The sequence below is a fragment of the Ammospiza caudacuta genome, chromosome 2, assembly GCF_027887145.1.
Source record: "Ammospiza caudacuta isolate bAmmCau1 chromosome 2, bAmmCau1.pri, whole genome shotgun sequence".
Classification (NCBI taxonomy): Eukaryota; Metazoa; Chordata; class Aves; order Passeriformes; family Passerellidae; genus Ammospiza; species Ammospiza caudacuta.
In genome coordinates, this window is record NC_080594.1 from 100,291,054 (window position 1) to 100,312,109 (window position 21,056).

At 41.2% G+C, this 21,056-nt stretch overlaps 1 protein-coding gene across 1 annotated transcript in view; it reads right to left on the reverse strand.

Annotated features, from left to right (window-relative positions):
• Positions 1 to 10,951, reverse strand: part of ANOS1 (anosmin 1) — a 132,380-nt gene extending 121,429 nt beyond the window's left edge. Inside the window, exon 1 of the mRNA XM_058824973.1 lies at positions 10,718 to 10,951. Coding sequence (XP_058680956.1) covers positions 10,718 to 10,903 — 186 coding nt within the window. The 5' untranslated portion in view covers positions 10,904 to 10,951. The remainder of the gene's footprint in view (positions 1 to 10,717) is intronic.
• Positions 10,952 to 21,056: the final 10,105 nt, after the last annotated feature.

Here is a 21,056-nt window from a genome sequence, read left to right on the forward strand (position 1 = left end):
TGAAACTGTGGGGTGCATTACTATCAAATGCAGAGATATCAGACTCGGGCCAGAAACAAAAACTCGCGAAAAATCCCATCCTAGGCTACTAATTACATGAATGGAAGAATCAATGAGTATCAGTCAGAAATCTGAAAGATCCCCAGTTAAAGTAAACAACATGAGCCTACCCTACATTAATTTGTAAAGCTCTTCAGTTTTTAAAACTAACCAAGTCGTGTTTTCTATTCCAAAACAAAGGCAGCCAGCATATATCCTTTAGGAAACTGTAAATGTTCACTTTTCTACAATTTGGAAAACAGCTAAGGTTAAAGTTAACTTTCAAGTTTAGTTCACACTGCTGCTCTTTTTTTCTACATAAGGACAGTTTTGAACACAGGAAGAAGACTTGAAATAATTATTGTTCTCTGTTCCACATCAATTGCCACTGAAAATTCTGGCTTTGATGCTGTCCAGTGCTCAAACGCACGGGTGTGAATCTATGAATAATCAAAATCTTTTACAAGATGAACTAATATTCTGCATGTGCAGCATGTGTGCATTTCTACTCCACTTGGTCAGTGAGGACCCACTAGACAGAAAACCCATGAAACTTACCAGAAAGCTCCTGTCTTTCACATTGTGTATTCAACTTTTTAACCTAAAGAAAAAATCCAGCAATAAGCTCCTAGCTGTAAAAATCTACATCTTCTTTCCTTATCTATCCTGACAAACACGTCCCATAGCTGCTACTAAGTACTATATGAAGTGACACACTCTTCATTAATTGGATTATTTTTACCTCTTTGTGTCAGTTTGTCTAAGCCCAAATGTTTCTTCCACCTACTGCATATCCACACTGACCAATGTTTGGCTAATTCTTGATCTCAGTTCACAGTTGCATAGAAGGAAATTTCAAAGCAGAAGAAAGCCTCAAGCTCTTTTAGTTCCAGTTCCCTTCCCAAAATTGTTAGGTACAAATTAAATGTCAACATATTATAGACTCTTTGTAACTAATTAAAATGGGGGCAGATAATGGTGTGATTCATTATTGTCTAGTTGTAGTTACACATTAACATGATTTTATTGTTGCCAAAGGAGCTACAACCATCACTTAATCGAAAAAGAAAAAAAAAAAAGCCACACAGTTGAAATAGTTTATACATAGGGAAATGAATTCTGGGGAAGAGAATGACAAATAGTCACTGTATTGAGACATCATCATCATAATAATACATTGTTATCACCCCTTCCTTACTATTTGCTGCTTCACATATCTGTTTGGCCATGTGCTAAATTCAAAGGAAATCCAAAGTCTTACAGAGCAGAGGTCAAAAAAATGAATTTGTAGTGTCTAGGTCCAAAAATGCCCTGAGGCCTGGCTGGAATGTTCCAGTCATTAGCAGTTAGAAAATATGATCAGTTAAATACAAATGACATATTGCTCTATGCTCATGGCCTAAATCACTAGCTGAGAAATCACATTCATGTACATGAACTGAGATTGCTTTTCCTTCTTTTTTTTAATATAAATTACTGTGAAGATAACTTCCCTAAAGAGTAATATATTAAAAAAAGAAAAACAGACCTATGCTTCTAAATTCTCATAAAAATGGCAGGGAGAGTTGAACTACGTTTGCACTAGACTAAATGAGTACATTATTCTCACCCAATCTTCACCAGCAGCCTCAATTTCTGACTGTCTGGATACAAGACATTTGCTCCAAAGCAATTCTATTTCCTTCATATTATCTTTTACAGGATCCATGACAGCTAGATTGCTGAAAAAATAGGCTTCACTACCTTGGCCAGGTCTGCAGTTTCAGCTGTGACCACTTGAGGAATTACAGTGGCAGCAGTTTGTCTGAGCTCTGACATGAAATACCATGTCAGCTAGAACTTTGTTGTGAATTTTCATAATGGCCTTTCCTCTTCAATGAAGACAAAAGGATTTTCAAAACATGTTTACTATATTTCAAAAAAGAAATATTAATTTTGTTAAACCAAGTAAAATTTCAAGCAGCTGAGAAAGGACAGAAATAAAACATGTTCACAAGGAACAGTTACAAACAACTCTTCCTACAGACCCATTACATCTGTTCTCTGCTTCCATAATTCCTTAATTTCAATTAATTGTGTAACAGGAAATTTTACAGTGCGCTCTACTCTCACATAATTTCTCCTTCCAGTATTGCAATCCTGCTAGAGTCCCCCTACCTCCACCTTTCTCCATTCTGAGATTCTGTCCCTTTTCTTGCTTTTCCTATAAGTTCTGAAGACATGTGCTCCTCAGCAATCTCAGCTGCTCATCAGGGGAGTCCTGTCCTTTGCAAGCTTGAGACAAGTCTCTTCTTTTTTAAGGAATGTAACTGCATATGTGTGTACATAACTTTGATGTCACATCTCTTTGACAGACTACAGAGACACATTGGTGAAAATGTTATTCACAGAAGACAACAGAAATGCGATTAAAACTTTGGACTGGGGTTGTTCCCCAAATCTGATATTATTTTCAGTGGATAGAATGTGTGCTTCTTTTTAATCAGAAATGAAAAGAACAGTACTCTGCTTTCAAGTTTAAAGGGTCCACTTACCTTTCAACACCCCCAGTTCTTCATCTCGGTGTCCTGAGACCTCTTGGTCATCAAAAGATCGAAAAACAGATACAACTGGAGCTGGAACACCCAGTTCCAAAGCAGAAAGTGGAGTTCACAGCACTCTACTGACTACATGGACCTAGTGTTCACACATGGACCTGCTCCAGCTGAAATCAACAGAAGGCTTTTCATGGACTTCAAAGGTTTTTGAAGTATAAAGCCTTATAAGGCTCAGCTGTGGGAGAGATCAAAAAATGAAGATTCTTGGTGTAAACTCCTGGGCAAGGAGTTTTAGCACAAGGTTTACATTTGCTAGGCACCAGCTACTAAATATCAATACGAATGTGTCTGTCTTCTGTAGGATGCTGCTGATACTCAGTCATTATTCCTACTTTCAATCTTTAAAGACATGGATGCTAATTTATACCACCTCTCTTTTTCTGTTTACAAAAGTTGGCTATGTACTCCAATCCAGCTAGTTGGATAGAGTAAAAATTCACATAGAATGGCCAGTGGAGATGCAGGTCAGAATGTGAAGAACAATTTCTATTGGTAAACACAAATTTAGCACTCAATCTTAAGAAGATGCCCTTTACAAAATGACAAAGGATGAGCATCTGGAAAATCAGTCTGCTTTTCAAGTTGTCTCAGAAATCTAACATTTTGGGGTTTTTTTCCTTATACAACACTTACTAAATCAAACACATTTTAATTAAGTTCAGAGCACTTGTTCATTACAGAGACAACCCATATTCAGACAACAAATAATGCTTTAATAATAGTTTTAATTTGAACACTACCCATCTGAAAAACCTTTTGCTCAGTATTAAGTGACTATATCTTCCAATGGAAAAAGATTTACATTTTAGAACTGACAGCGTTTTTCTTTGAGAAGTTTTCTAATGCTTTTCAAAAGCAGCATTCCCCCCCCTCACCAACATGACTGTGACATTTAAACTACTCTTTGCTCATATTTTCTATATCTAAAATGTCTGCTTTAAAACCTATTAGTAATCAGTATTGGGTTTATTGCATCTGGTATCCAGCACATTTACCAAATTAACAGCAATTTTAATTTTACAAACATAACCATAAAGAAATTGTTTTCTTTATATATAGGAATACACAAGTAAACATGAGAAAAACATCTTGGCAACTCCTATTGTTCAGTACAATTCCTCACCATCCACTTGTATTTTCATACCGTTCACTTGATTTGCATTTAAACTTACACTTGAGACACAGACAAGTATTTTAATTTAGGACAGCAATGAGCAAATCTGAGTAATCAAAGCCTCTAGAAAACAATGACCAGGCCATGTAAACCCCTGCACTCACATCAACTATGCAAGCATCCTCTGAGGGCAAAGAGATTTGGGTCTGGTTGTGAGAAAGTGAAAACTCCCACTTAGGGAGGTTCATACCAGACCAGGTTACAACAGCAAAGACTAACTATGGCTCAATTACACAATACAGTGAATAATGCAACTGTTTTCACTAGCTGCAACCATTGTTATTCAAAACAAACCTTTCATTTTCACAGGTTTTACCCAAGATTCTGTTGGATCTGTGCACCTTTTGTTCATGACTGCAGATCTAGATAATCAGGGCACACCAAAAGCCAGAATAATTATCCAGATCATATGCCATATGAACATCAAAAACAGGAGAAGGATTGGGCCTCTAATGAGTTTTGAGAAAAACAAAGTAATGACAAATGCTACAATTTGTCTGTGGAAATAAATTAGGAGCAGTGTGCTTTGCAAGACACATGAAAGTCAGAATTACTTAACACAAGGGTTATTTTTGGAAAGGAGACGAGTACTGAAACAGCAACAAAAGCAGATGGCACACATCCTCACATTTAGAAAGGGTTGTGAACATGTCCCAAGAGAACTAAGCAAACTCAGTGCCTGGGCAGCCTGTCCATTGGAACTGAAACATTCTGGGAATAAGACACCACATAGCTCACTACAGAAGTACCACATATCTTTTCAAAAGATTTAATAAAAACAATTTATAGTTTCAGAATTATTTGAGACAGTTACAATAAATGGTTTCTTCATGATTTCCAGCTTCTCTACAGCAGAGCACAGAGAGACACAAGCATCCTGGACTTTCAGCCTGGCCCTCACTTTCCCAGCTGGGACCCATTGCAGATTATTGCAGGTGCAGTCACTTCAGAGTTACAGGCAATTTGAAGGCAGATGTGCTGGCACTGAGACAACCAGCTTCCTGACTTGTAGGTGAAATCTGGTATTGCTTATCTAGAGGTAATCACTTGCACATTATTTGCTTGCAGATATAAAATCTGAGAACCTTTTATTACTCACTTAAAAGAATTGCCTGTTTTTCTTCAAAAACTTTAGTTGTCCTGAAAGGCAAGAGTCCTTCTACAACACTAAAAACAACCTCCTACCACCATATAGTTATCAGTCATTCAATATAACAAACTTCTAAGGCCTTACTCTTCCCTTTTACAGCTACTAAACACTATGCAACATATGGCTCTATTAGCTTAAAACAATATTTTTCCATACTTTCAAAAACAATTTTGAGTTAGCCTTGGCTCATCTAGCTTAGTACTAATTCCTAAGTACTAAATCATAGTATATTACTATTAGATTTACACTAAATCACATTTACAAGAGGTAATTTCTCTCTAATTTCCTTCCATATATCACAAAACTGGCTTACCACTTGAAGGATGTCTATGTTGTATCAAAATTTTCAGCTACAATTCATCCACTTTACAAGTAAGTCAACATGAACAGAGCACCTCTGTGACCAAGGTCACCCACGGTGTTGCCTGCATGTTTCTAATCAGTGCCCATTTTAACCAGTTTAAACAATCTCTCATGAGCCTGTTCAAGCAGCAATCACAATGGATCACAAAACATGTATACATCTCCATGTACCTGGACTTTCCCCTGATGAATAAAGAAATGGATTTGCTAAGATTCAATTTAATGCTGAGGATTACCCCCTCAAAAAAATTTAAAACTATAGTGAGATGTACCAATATCTAAAAGGATGGAAAAAAAATTGATTTAGCATTGATTAGCATTGTAGTTTTAATGCACTGACAATCATAAATGGTCATATATGAACTCATGCAAGAAAATCTAAATCATGAAAATTAATTTAGAAGCAAGTAACAGGCAGGCATTATATCCTTAAAATGGATATCAGTAAACAGTACTTAGCAGGGATTATATCCTTAAAATGTAGCCAATCCTGTTCTCTGTTCTAGTCACTCCTCCACACCTGGAGTGCTAGGTCCAGTATTGGGCCCCCCATTGCATGGAAAGAGATGGACTTAGTGGAGAGAGCTGAGAAAAGGGATAGTCATATCTCTCACATGAGAAGAGGCTAAAAGAATTGGGAAGGTTTAGTCTGGAATGGAAAAGCCTCATTGATAGTTTCTCATCAATGTTTGTAAGTACCTGATGGGAGAGAGTAAAGAAAATGAAGCCAGACTCTTCTCAGTGAAGCCCAGTAACAGCACAAGAGGCAATGGACACATGTGAAACATGGGAAACTTAATCTGAACATGAGAAAACACCCCTGTTGTTACTGTGAGGGTGGGTAAATGCTAGAACAAGTTGCCAGGAGGAGCTGTTCAGCCTCAGCATACATTCTGTGAGCATATGGCTGTAACCTTCCAGTGACACCACACCACAACCACAGGCAATTTTACTGGCAACTACTCCAAATTCCTAGGACATGTTCTACCACCCTCTCAGCTTTTGACCCAGTAAACAAGACTGACCAGTCCTGTGCCTTAGGTAAATTATCAAGTTGCACATATTACCCAGGAAGACACTTGAGCTTGAGAGGTCTACAACAGATCCCAGCTAAGACAAAGATCAACGAGTCCACAGGTCAAAGTAAAGTTTGCACACCATAACATTTTTAGCCTAAGTAGTTACACTGATCTTCAAGCTCTTATTCACAAAGAAAATTTTAATCATGCCAGTTTTAAAACATGTCTCAGATGGCTGGCAATAGAGATTAAAATCCAAATTGTTTTTTCACTCAACTTGAAAACATAACACTAAAAAGGTCACTGCCATGCCTGGTCCCCCAAAACAGAACAAGTTCATCCACAACTAATATCACAAATGGGAAAGGCTACACCCACAGATAGCAATGCAAGGAGTTTAGTCTCACTCCAGTAAAACAGACAGGATATGCAGAAAAGCTCTACCAAAACTAATCTGAGAGTTCAGGCCTCTTGTCCAGCTGGCTGTATGAGGTCCTGGTTTATACCCACACCCTTTTCAAAAAAAGAAAAAATTTGTGCAGTAACTGATCTCATCTTCATGGGGCTTAACCTATTGTGATAAATGACTATAAAACCAGACTCACAAACTTTGAATACATCAAATTAAAATTTGTACCTTTCTCCTGGAGATCAACTAAAACACTGAGACAGAAACTGCCTTAATAAGAAAATGTTGAGGAAAGAACATGCCCAATGACATCACTGTACAACTTCTGTCCCAAAAATAGTATGCCTTTTTCCACATAGGATTCAGAGTCTTGAGGTTTCTTATGGAGCCAGACACCTTAGTCCTTCCTCTCATTTCAGAGTAGAGGAGGAAAACTGCCCTGCCCATCTTATAAGGGCACTATATTAACACTCAGGCATGCTCTTTTAGATAACAGCCAAATGCACACAATGCTGATTATGGTACAGGACTTCAAGGTTCAAATCTACACCTACTCCTAAGCAGGCCATTTGATGGTAAAGCTCCAGCTTACTGGAAGAGCATTCCTGCCATCCTCCCCTGTTCAGGTGTTTTAGAGAGAATTTTGTCAGAAAAAGAAGCACAGCACTAGGAACTCTGCTTTATCAAGGCACTGACCCAAGAGCATGGACAGGCTACAGTGAATTACTCCCTCATACATGTTTTGCAGCAGTCAAACCCCAAACAGTCAACACCCAAAAGATTTAAAATAAGTACTCTGAACATAAGGCTAAAGAGATGAGCTCTCTTTGCCCTTACTCTTTCTGGTTACAGGTCAATGAATGCTTCACTCTGTCCAGGGGCCTGAGTTACACAGTTGGGATAAAAATGCTTTCTCTCATCTGCAAAATTTCAGAGCAAGCTAAAGCCACTACTGAACACATTCCAGTAAGACAGAAGTGATATGTTGAAGTCTCTTCATTTAGTGATTAAACATAATTCTCTACTGTGGATGAGCATGTAATCAATACATTTTTATATAAAAGAAAAATCCACTATGACCCCTCCTGATTATAATTGTTTTTGATTGCTCAGGATGAAAGGCCTTTGTACTAGCATGCTCTCTGTGAAAGATCATGGCCTGGAAATAGGCCCTAGATATAAAACACACACATTTCATTGGGTCTAGGACCCACGTAGTGCATAACTCCCATAATGATCTCATGTATCCCTTGGTACAACCTCTACATGGAACTTCCCAACACCACCAGAACTGGAAAACCCCCCAGCCATGGAGATTTTATAGGAATAAGCAGGCATCTGTGTCCCTCCAACAAGTACTCTGAAGATCAAAGATTTTTGATTTAGGTGACTGATTCTTCTTCTAGCCCACATCAATAGTCTACATGGAATAAAAAAAATATATTGCTTCACCTATGCTTCACTTCAAATAATTTCTACTGGCATTGTCTACTGACAATGTACATTTAAAATAGGCTTAGAATTGCTTCCCAGGTGTAAATTAACAAATAGGCTTTTTAGAAAGAATACCTCTCTTGAAACTTTAAAAAATAAGGACAGTAAAGCAAAATGGGTGAAACTTCTCTGGGGGGGATCAATTAAAATCCCTTGTGAACACTTAAAAGTTGGAAATACATTAGCTGCCATTCAAACAAGAGCCAGAAGGTACAGAATTAACCCAGACATCCTATTCATACTACCCGATTCGCTTTAAAAAGTTGTTAGTAATGTGATTTTAGTGCCATAAACTACATGAAATTGAGTCTCTGCGAAGTTTTGGGGACATCATCTCTTGCACAGCCTGTCCAGCTGCTGTCCCCCTAACCCCCACCACTGAGGCTGCAGCTAAAGCAGGGCTGAGAAAGGAGTGGGTCAGTCTTTCAATTCTTGCCTAACTGGGAGACACTAGAGTTCCTTCCTGCTCTGATTGGGAAGAGCTAGTGTTTAGTTTGCTTCAAAGGTTGAATCAGATTACAAGATAAGTGGACATCTGAAATGAAAAGAGCTCCAGAAATTGCTACCAGTTGAGATGAAAAGGGGAGGGGAATGGCCAGAAGGAGGGAGCAGAGAAAGGAATGGAACATCATACCCTTTAGCCCACATGGAATTATCTGGCCCAAATGTGCACATCCTACACTGTTTTATCAGTCTCCTGTGAGAACACTGGATGCCTGATGTACTTTAAAACTCTCCTCCTTTTCCTCATTATAAGACAATGGAGAGCTTAACTTTTATAAACGAGAGCACTTTATCTTCCAAACATTACAGTCGTTTCATGTCTAACAGGAGTTTAATCCGTAGTAATTAAGATAAATTACCACATGCTTTAGCAGGTTGAGGTTAAAACTCTGAGATTTTCAATTGATTACAAAAAAAAAACAGCCAGTTATCAAGTCCTAACTGAGTAATTCCCTACTTATTTTACTCTAGCTAATTAAAATGTAATCACGATTGTGTGCAGTGTGCATTCTGTCAGCAGTTTTACGTTGAAAAAGAAATTTTGTCAAGAACACACACAAAAAAAAAAACAAACCCAAGAAAAAAAACCCTTTCGCTGTGAAACTGGCTTGGTCTAAACTGCCTCTTTAGCCACTGAAACTGTAAAACAAGTAAGTTACAACTGCTTGACAACGCAATAAAAAACCCTGACCGCTCTCCGAGATAATGAGCTGTATTAATGGGTATGCTCCTTTCAGGCCATCCCGGGATGCACGGAGCGCTGACAGCGGCCAGGCCAGGCCAGGGCCGCCCCTTCTCCGCTCGGCTCGGGTCGCAAGCCCGGTCCCTTCAACCCAAACCCGGCTGCAGGCACCCAACCAACTCCCTGCTGCCCTTACAACGCGCACACTCCGCTCTCCTTTAACATTCCCTCTGGTTTTGTCTTTTTAAATCGGTTTATCCTGAAATGCCTCTGAGACCTGCTTTTGGTGCCGACACCCTTGCCCCGAACATAACTTCACCCGAGGCGCTCTGCTCGGACGTTCCCGGCGCCTCAGGGACCGGCACGCCGGGGTGAGCGAGCGGCGCGTCCCCGAGGGCCGAGGGCGCTCCCTCCGCTCCGAGCTGCCCTGCCCTTCCCCAAGGGGCTGCGGCTCTGGGGACGGAGAACGGCTCACAGCTCGGAAGGGTTTCCGTCATTTGGATAAATTCGAGGAGGTTTAATATTTGCGCAGTGAAGAACAGGTGGGGAAAGGGAAAGGTGCGCGCGTAACTAGAAGAGGGGGAAGGACGGGCAGACACTCGCTGCTCTTGCACTAGCCGCGCACTGCTTCCAGCTTTCATTTCAAGCCCCGCAGGTCTCCCGCCACTTCAATTCCATTTCTCCCCACTTTATCCCTGTTCGTGCCGTTAGCCAAATATGTGCCTCTCTATCCCAGGCGGAAAAGAAAAAACACAGCGTTACCCCCACCTTCACCTTCCAGGACGTCAGAACCAAGTATAACACGTTCACGATTATCGCTCTTGAAAAACAGGCTCAAACTTTCCCACCGGGCTGGGGAAGCGAGCCACCTGCGGCGGCCGGCTGGCGCACCGGCGCTCAGGCAGGCGGAGCCCGCGGGATCGCCGCCCGCCCTCGGCAGGAGAGCGCACGGCCGGCCCGGGAGCTCCGCGTCGCGCCCGCCCCACCGCCCGGACACCACCGGAGACAACGGCCGGGAGCGCCGGGCACCTGCCAGGAGCCCCAGGACCCGCCAGGCGGGGAGCCCGGCCGGCACCCACAGGCACCGACGGGGCTCAGCGCTGCCGCGGGGCCGTGCCCACCTGCTCGGCGCCTCCAGGTGCTGCCCATCCCCTGGGGCTGCCGTCCCCAAGCTCGCCAACCCCAGCCCCAGTCTCGGCCGTCCTTTCCACCCCCATCCCGCGCTCCGGGAGACACCCGCTCTCCGGACGGTGGCAGAGGCTCCCTGCGCCGTGCCATGCCCCTACCTGGAAATGCTTGAAGAAGGCGGAGATGCGGGTGATCTGGAGGCTCAGGCACCTGGAGGTGCATCTGGCGGCGGCGAAAGCCTCGTCCTGCCTTCGGGCGGCGGCCCCCGGCCCGTCGGGGCTGCCGCAGGCGGCCGTCACCCAGAGGAGCAGGGCGAGGGACACGCCGGGCGCCCTCCGCACCATCGCTCCGCGGGAGAGGAGGGCAGAGGGGCGGCCGGGGGGCTGCGGGCGCCGGGGTGAGCTGGCTGCCGCTCGCTGGGCTGGTGCCGGGCAGCGCCGGGGAAGGACACCTCCGCGCCGCAGAAACTACACAAGAAAGTTCAATCATTCAACTCCCCTCACCCCCGTCCTCCCTCCCGCCCGCCCCGGCCCACGGCCCTCCCCCGGCGGCAGCGGGCGGGCCGATGCCGGCAGAGCCGCGCCATTGGCTGCGCCGAGCGCCGGCGGCGGCGGGCGGGCCCCGGCCGTGCCCGCGGGCAGCGCCGTGCGGCCCCAGCCTGCCCGCCCTCACTGCCTCCCTCCCTGCCGCCCGCACGCCGTCACCTGCGGGCACGGCCGGCCGCGGAGCCGCACGACCTGTCCCCACACACAGGCGTGGGGCTGGCTGGGCGCCAGGGAACACCCTGGTTAAGTCTCTTTTCAAAAATTGATTTTTAAAAGAAGAAATAAAAGGACAGGGAAGCGAGAACGGAGGGAAATCACTTTTTGAAACTGGGTGTTTCTTGCAGAGTAACGCTGCTGTGAGCGCTCGTCCCAAGGTGACACACATACAGGCTCCTCTGAAGAGTTATTTAAAAATGAAAATCTACAAGTCATTAGTGCAAATATCTCTGTGTAATAGGTGCAGAGATTAAAACAGCACCTTGAGCTGTAAAATGGCCCCCATACAGTAAATATCAGCCTAACATCCTTTCCCTCTTGCCGTCGGCTCCGGGGCCGGAGCGTGTGCCGCAGGATGTAGCGCAGAGGTTGCCTACCACATTCCTCTCCCTGTGCGCCCTGCGTGCACTCCTCCCGGCTCAAGTATGTGCTGCCAGAAGGAGCCAGTGGATCGTTTCTCACCAGAGCCTGTGGATTGAGCCTCCTGAACTTGAAAATCCCACGGCTGTATGAGCTGAAATAAGCTAAAACTCTTAGGCCATTTCAGGAGTTAGTACTAGGTCAGTTACTATTATAAGTAGTAGTGTGGTGTGGTTACCAAACCCTGTATTAAAAAGGCTTCAGGAGGCATCTTTACTGGAACAAGTTCAAGTATAAGTTGTGTTCACTAAGAAAGTCATCTAAAATCTCATAAAAGTCTGCAAGATCTTCAACCCTTCTGGCTGGTACTAATTTTACAGGGCTATAATTTTTCTACGAATGTTCCTATTTATACAAATGTGAAATAAAAACATATTCCCCAATGTTATTCTCACCAGGCTATATGCATACATCTTTTGTGCACTTGTATATCAGAAATTCAAAGTATAAAAAAGTATAGTGATTTCCTATTTCCAACTAGGAAATCACTTGTCAAATTCTACCCATATATCCTAGCTATAGTTTTAGTGTTTCACCACAAAATTAAGGCACAGATTAAGAAAAGATTTCTTGTCAGAAGTATTGCTAACATACAAACACACCAAAAAGTAAGGCACATTTTAGTTTAGATGCTGCTTTGCAGCTTGTGGTCTCTCTTGTCAGCTGTCAGAAATCTTCACTTGAGAAAAGCCAGCAGGCCAGAGTCAGCCCTGCCAGTGTTACCAAGTGGAGGTGACACTTTGTGCCCTTGGATGCTTGAGGGGGCACAGCTGCCAAAAGGCGAGGTCACCTGCCACGTCCTGGCACAGAGGGTGCCCTGCTGTCTGCACTGCTCACCATACTCTGCCAGCTGTTTTGGAAATGCCCTGGTTCATCAAGGGAAACCATCTCAGCTACACCTCCTGAAGGGGCATGGGTTGGACCTGATGATCTTGAAGGTCTCTTCCCACCTAGTCATTCTGTGAATTCTGTCAATTCTGTGTAGCTTCCTCATTTTTGCAGCTGGAATGGTTACCTTTCCTCTTGTAGTGAGCAGACATCATAAGGGGTTCACAAATAAATGCTTTTATTAATTCTGACTGGTATCTCACCATTAGAAAACTGGTTACTTTGCCTGATCCAGCATCTCTATATTCAAAAAGTAAAAACAGCACATGACAGAACAACACATAAATAAATCCACAGTCTTAGCAATGTTATGACAAATAGTGGTGACCCCATTCAGGCCTCAGTATTAACTTCAGGACTTCCCACTTTCTAGTTGAATCTTTTAAATAGTTTCTCTTAAGCCTTGACTAAAACTTTTGCAACTTTTTCCTTGAGTCATGAAAAGAAAATTGCTTTGTTGATTCATAGTGTTTACAGGTACACTGAATGCATTGAACTTTTACCATAGATAATAAGAACTGCCTGGAAAAAAAAAATGTAACTTTCTGTAAATCAGATGCAAATCTAGAAAAGCTAGAAAATTCATTAGATATATCCCTTTCATGTTACTACTAATGCCTTTTATGTCATATATATGACATACCCCCAGTTTTAAGTAAAAGGGTATGAACCCTGTTTCTTTTCTTTTAAAAAGTCTGGTAGCAAAGGGCATAGAGCCCTTAATGATTAAAAAGATAGTGAATACACAGTTTGCTCAGTTGCTTTTGTTTGAAAGTTCATGGTTACAGAGATCATCAGTGTAGTCACTAAATTCCTTCCCAGTAAGGGCTGACTTGGTTAGCACACAAAAGACTGGCTGTTCACTTCCAGTAAAACTGTAGTCACACAGGTCCTGTTCCCTATGTGGAGATTATGAAACAGGCTCGGTAGCTCAGGAATTTAGAGGTAATTAAAACCCACTGTGGACTAGGTGTCTGCTAGACCAAAGGGATAGATATGGAAGTTTGTAAATATACTCATTTTAAAGATGTTAATAATTTGGCTACAGAATAAAGAAAATTGGAAATAAATGATGTGTACATTTCAACCAACCTGTAAATATAATTATGGTTTTTGACCAGATAAATAGATGCATTAATACATTCATACGTTTTACTCACTCTTTTTTTCTCAATAAATTGCATTACATATTCCTTTTTTATTAGAAATAGTAGAATTAGTGCTAACAAATTTTTGCGAGAGCAGAGTATTAATTTTGTGCTAAAAATATCCGCATTATTTTTCTGCCTGTGCTCCTGAAGAGTCTGACAATGTTCAAATGAGGTTTTCCGCAAGCCAGGGGCTGTTTTTTCACAGGAGACAGCGCCACATGCTGGCATTGCGGGGCGAAAGCCACCGGGCATTGTGCCGGTTCAGTTCTGGTTAATGAGCTGGGTTTAATCGATTCTGAATTAACATAGCTTCATCTGAAAGAATTGCTTCTTACTCTATAGGGAACTGTCAACATCAGGTTCTAATTTCAGGCAAAAAAAAATAAAAGAGATACTGTTAATGTTAAAAATATTTATTGTTTTCATATAAACCACTGTATTTTAGCTCACGGATTTAGTTTATTGTATTGAATCATCCTGATATGCCATTTATTACTCAATTGTCTTTATCTTTAACTGTGTTACATCAAAAATGATCATAGCTCTGGGTACCATATAATCCCCCAAATCCTCTTCAGGAAGTCGGCGTGCAGGGGTGCCTCTCCAAAGTGCCTATGGAGGCCATATGGGGAGTAAAGACAGTGAGCCAGGGATCCATCTGCAGGGCCAGGATCTTGTCAGGACCAGGGAGACACGGTGGGATGGATCCCATGACTGAAGTGCTGCCATGGAAGAATGTTTGTCTTGTAAGAAGGACAGGGGGAGCAGGGGGAGTTGCCCATTGTGAGAGGTCAATTTGGAGCATGGGGAGCTCAGTCTGGGGGTGGATGGAGAAGGGAGATGAACACATAAGGGTTAGGATTAACCCTTATTACCACATAAAAGAGGACAGGTAAAGGTGATGTTACATTGGGTGTCTGCCATAGGCCACCTCACTAGGCCCCCAGTTCTTAGGCCCTGGTCCTCATGAGGGACTTCAACCACCCCAACATTGGCTGGAGGGACAAGACAGCAAGGCATAAGCAATCCAGGCACCTGGAGTGTGTTGTTGGTAGCTTCCTCCTCTGAGAGACAAGAGGAGGCAACAAGAACAAGTGATCTGCTGGACTTCATACCAACATGGAAGTGCTTGTTGAGATGTGAAAGTCGAGGGCACTCTTGGTGGCAGACACTATGAGATGTTCAAAATCTTGAGGGCAGGGAGGAGAGGAAAACTGAGTTCAAAGCCCAGCAGAGTATATTTGCCCTTTTCAAAGATCTGTTTGGAAGAATCCTATGAGGTAAGGTCTTGGGGAGAAGAGAGACTCAAAAAAGTAATTTAATATTTAGGGATCACCTTCACCAATCTCAAAGCAGTCCACCCCATGAACAGAAAGGAAGGCAAAAATGCCAGAACTCTGAGGATGAACAAGGAGATCCTAGCAATGCTCAGACGCAGAATGGAAGCATACAGAGGGTGGAAACAAGGAACAGTAAGTGGGAAGAATACAGAAACATTGAGAACCCAGGGATCAAGCTAAAGCTCAAATGGAATTGAATCTGCCCAGAGATTTCAAGAACAAGAAAGGCTTCTATAAGTACATGGGAGACAAATATAAGACTAAGGAAAATATAGGACCATTGCCTAATGAGACAGGGGACTTGATTAAACTGAATGTTGCCTTTGCCCCAGACTTTATTATCATGACCAGCCCTCAGGAATGGCATTTCCAAAGAGCAGGGGGAAGGCTGAAGCAAGGAATATGTCACCTTGTCAGAAGAGGATCAGGTCAGTGAACATAAAAGTAAACTGTCCATGATTAAGTCAATGGAACCTGACAGGATGCACCCACAAGTGTTGAGGGAGCTGGCAGATATCATGGTGAAGCCACTTCTGGTAATCTTTGATCACTCACTGGGAGAAATGCCCAAAGACCGGAGAAAAGCAAATGTGACTTCTATCTTCAGAAAGGCGAAGGAGGACAACCTCAGGAACTGCAGGCCAAGCAGTTTCACTTTGATCCCTGGGAAGGTGATGGAGCAGTTAAGCCAAAAATACATTTTCAGGCACACTTCCTTAATTCTGAACATCTTTAGTGACTTGGCTGGTGGAGTAGGGTGTACCCTGAACAAATTTGCTGATGACACAAAGGAGGGACGAGTGGCTGATAAACCAGTGAGCTGTTCTGCCATCCAGAAAAAGTTCAACAGGTTGGAAAAATGGGCTGTCAGGAATGTCATTAAGTTCAACAAGGGGAAGTAGAAACTCCTGTACCTGGGGAAGAACAGCTCCATACACAGGTATAAATGCTGACGACCACCCATCAGGAAAGCAGCTTGATAGGAAAGGTTCTGGGGGTCCTGATGGAGTTCAATATGTGCTAGCAAAATGCCCTGACAGAAAAAAAAAAAAAGAGTGACAGATATTTCTGTCTAGGGTAAAGTATTGCAAGCAGATCCATAGTGGTCATCCTTTCCTCCCCATCAGCACCAGAGAGACAAGGACATAATGGACAGCATCCAGTAAGGGCCCTGAAGATGCTGAAGAAACTGGAGCATCTCTCTTATGAGGGAAGGCAAAGACAACTGAGGCTGTTTGGGCAATAGAAGAGAGCGGGGAACCTTAATGAGTATAAAATCCACAGGGACACTGGCTGTTTTCAATGGTGTCCAGTGACAGGACCAGAGGCAGTGGACACAAATTGAAAACTGAGGAGCTTTCCTGTGAACATCAGGAAACACTTTCTTTCTGTGAGGGTGGTCAAGCACTGATGCAGGTTGCCTAGAGAGGTTGTGACATCTCCATCCTTGAAGATACTCCAAAGGTGTCTGGACCTGGTACTGATCACCTGGCTGTGTCCCTGCTTGGGCAGGGGAGTTCGACCAGATGACTTGCAGATGTCCTTTCAATCCGTCTGTGATTTGAACAGTACAATAACTGAACAAACAAATGTTTTCTCAATTACACTTCCCAAATGGAAAAGAAATTTAAATAAAAATGTTCACTTTAAATGTTTGCCTTGATTCCTGGCCCTAGTCTTCACTGAAGTCTGCAGGTACTTTTTAGAAGTATTTATTTAATGCAGAGGTACAACTATATTTGAGCATGATGGGTCTTTTGAATAACCATGGTCTATTTGTTTTGTAAATGAATTCATTGCCAGAGATTAAAGACATTTTTATATGTCCCAATTACAGTGCATGTTTAGTTCACTAATTCAGGACACACACAAGGAAGGAAATATATATATAAAAGATATAAAATAATTTAGTTAGAGTATTAGGTATATTTTTAACTGTATTAACTGAACGTATAGACTTAATAAAATGTTGGGAGATGGCCAAGTCACCTATAATTTCTTGATTGTTTTCTTGCAAGCAGCAGTTCAACAAAGAAATTGTAATAACTAGAACTCTGCTAGACACCAGTCCTTATTCTTCTTTCTGAGCTTTGAAATCAGTCTATAGTTTCCTATAGTTTTCTGCTGCTCAAGGGAAAATTGGAAATTACCATGGAAAATTAAGGATTTTGAAAGATGCTTCCACAAAACCATTTCTTTTTTCAAGTAAAACAATGGGAGCCAGAACAGACATTGAAAGAATTAATTTGTGCCAGAAGTTATGCCATCTGAGGACAAATGTTAATGCTTGTGAATGGGAGGAGGAGAAATATTTCTTATGGCTTTGAACATTTCTTCAAGGTTTGAATACAACTCCATTCCTTTGGTAAGGACTGCATAGTAAATCTTTTTTCCCCAGGGATTCTCATGGGTGGTCTATATCATTCCTTCTTCATTTGATCCCTGAAGTTAATGACCTTCTCCAACTCCTTCTGAGAAATAGTATTTTGCATAGTCCTAGATCAAGCCTGTGAGTAAATTCAGGAAATCCATCTCTGTGCCTCATAAAGCTGATATTCTTCATTCATAGATTGAGTCCTTATAATAATACTTTCTCCTGGGAGCAATTCAATAGGAATTTTCTGCATCACCACTTCCTCTTGACCAAGGGAAATCAGTAATTGGTAGTACGAATATTAGTAGAGCAGTATCAGTCATAGTGGATGGCAGGATGAAGTGAGGATTCACTGTTCCAAAAATCTCATCATTTGTGTATAAATAAGAGGAAATAGATGTCTATCCAAAGATTTTGAGGAAACAGGAAACCAATTAGCTAATTTTGAATATGTAGTAAGTCTCATATTGCGTGTTTGAGACACACAAGAGCAGTCAGGTCTGTGGAGGGGTTTGAAGCAAAATGATGGGATAGTTTTAGTGAGATTATTCCCAGGTTTAAGAAACATAACAGAAAGCATGAGGATGCTTATTTTAAAATTTAGGAATGAAAAATAATTGCTGATATCATCAGTTGTCTCTAAGAAGGATTGAGTTTTTCAGTGTTGAGCTACAACCTTATGGTCTGTCTTCATGCAGTCCAGAAGAGAAGCAAATTCAGAAATACAAAGAAAGACAAGATAACTCAAACAGAAGGCTTGCCTGCTGCTGGCAAATAAATATTTGCTACTACATCAAGAGCAGAGAAAAGAAGTCACAATGGAAAATGATAGGAGTTTAGCTCCATGGATGAATATAAAGGACCGAATATTAGAGACATTATGCCAAAGAATTCAGATTTAGACAAACTTATTTTCAAGAAGCCAGGATCAACCCCTTAGACTCCAAGATGCTGCTCAAGTGATGATCCTGAATAAGGTTTCATGCACGACACTAAAGAAAGAAGACTAAATGAGATTAATTAGGAAAATGTTGTGCTTGAGACACCCATAAAAAAGGGTCAGGGGCAAACTGCTGTTAGTTGAATGAACATACTTATTTCCTCCCAGGCACTCTCATCTTCTTCAGGGTCACACAGAATAGGGCAAAGCCAACCTTCACTCATTCCAAATCTGTGTCTTCAACTAGTTTGCAAAAATAAGTTTTCCAATAAAAATATATCTTACTGGCATCTTCCCAGCTGCTTCTTGTCACTTCAGTCATTTGATCTGATTTCTGGTTTCAAACAGTCCACAATTCTTCATCTTGTGTTTTGTAAATGCCTTACTTCTGATTGTACTAGAGCATATTTTTAAACAGGCACCCCTCTTTATATCAGGAGAGAAAACAATGTAAAAAGCAGCATATCCTTAGGGAAATTTTTTTCTGTTATTGTCTTAAATTAAGAATGTGTACCTTATTTCTAGTCTGACTGCAGTATTTATTAATGTTTGAACATTGAACTTTTTTTTCCCACCTTTTGGATAGATGAAGACTTCCTTTCACTTTGAAATCCCCCTGAAGACAGGTCAAGATGTATCTGAAGCTAAATCTGGGACACAAGGAGGTTTCCCTGCAGACCACTATTAACTTATTAACTTCTTTTATAAATGAAACAAACTGAAATTTCTTTGTGAAATGTTTGCTGTATTGCAGATTCTGTAAATCTGTTTGTTTCAGAGACTTTCCAACCTTGGGGTGTATAAGGATTGGACATTTTGATTCTAGTAATGCAGTCTAATACCATACAGACGAAATATGGTATCTATAATCTCTTTATTTGTCTTCAATTTATGCAGTTAAGAGCTGGATTAGTCTTAGTCACTATATTTTGCTGGGAGCTCATGTTCAGTTGGTTACTCACCAGACCCCAAAGGCTTTCAGAGACAAAGGCTTTCCAAGAAACATTTATGTCTGTGAGTGTGACCTACTTTCTGTGTTCCTAGATGCACAATCTTGCATATGGCAGCATTAAAATGCATGATGTTTAAAAATGAATTCAGATTACTGAGTGATTCAGAATTCTGCATATATTATTTATCACTTGAGTCAATAATCATGTCACATGGAAACTTTGTAAAAATTGATTTTATTATGTGTTTCTAATCACCAATGCATAAACTAAATAACACTGAGTCCAGAACAGACAACACTAAACTCATTAATTTGTTAAGATTTTTCATTTCCAATTAGTTTTGGAGAGAGTATAATTATAAAGATATTTTTCTGGTCTACATAGCACTAATGTTTTACACTGGTTGTTACTGAATGTCAAATTTTAGTTAGAAAGTCACATAATAAAAGTGACATGCCCTTGACACTGCCTTTCCCAATCAGATTTGTAATCACCTAAAAAGACAAAATCAGATTTGCTTTTTATGAGTATGAATTTTTTTTACATGCATTTATCAATGTAATTCTTTACTGTACTTTCCATTATTGCTTTTGCCAGGGAAAGACAGACCTATTGATAGACCCTCTTGGGCTTGAAATCCGTCAATGGATGTGTGTGGTGTCTGAAAAATTGTAATAATTCTTTTTAATTAGCCTCACTCCTAAGCAACCACCCAGCCTATTACATGACACATATCAGTTGTCAACTGATTGTCAGCTTCAGGATTTATTTGCAAATTATTTAAGGAAACATCATTCCAGATACCAGAATTGCAACATAATTAATTGATTTAATTACATTTTTTTAAACATATCTAGCTAATAATAATGAAGTCTCTATATTCCTGTTCAATGTCTGCAGTGGCATTTTTTGAATACAAAATAGTTAAAAGAAAGGCATGATATGTAAAAACATTGTGTTCCCTTGAATTAAGAGGAAACCTTTTGATTGAGAGGTTGAGAGGTTGTTGTTTGTGTACTCTGTCCTTCAACTTAAAATAACACCAAAAGTGAAAGAATGAAAAATGACAATAAGTCAATGACTTCAGTAGAAGCTGATCCTTCAAATTCGTTTTTATGGAATTCCCTCTCTAAGATTTTAAATATGGAATAATTAAGAATATTGTTCACAGTCTTTTCTTCAAGGTTAATTGATTTTGAAGTTAATAGGACAATCCATAGCAATTTTTTTGCCTGTGTACCAAATATTTTATTAATTGTACTAAAAATGATTAAGTATGTAACTGTGCTACTGCATGTGCAGACACACACATATGAGGAAAAACTCCTAAGTGTATTGAAGGACTCCAGAAAAGTTGCTTTCTTTGCCTCTTTTCAATTGGTAATAAATTTCAGTGGTGTTTTTCCTTGTACCACTCAGAAGAACAGAGTCTGGTGAAAGTTGTATGACTCTCTGTCATACCAGAACTGAGGGGGATGTGACCAAACACAATATAAACAGGAATATCAGTACTGTGAGAGACAATTGCTCACTTTGAAAATTTAGAAAGGTTTATTAAACCTTAACAAAAATACAACAAAGGACTACATAAGGAAAAAGCTGCAGTGCTGGGAACTGCCCCTTGTGCACACCATGTGCCCAGTTCATCTTCCAGATGGATGCTCAGTCTT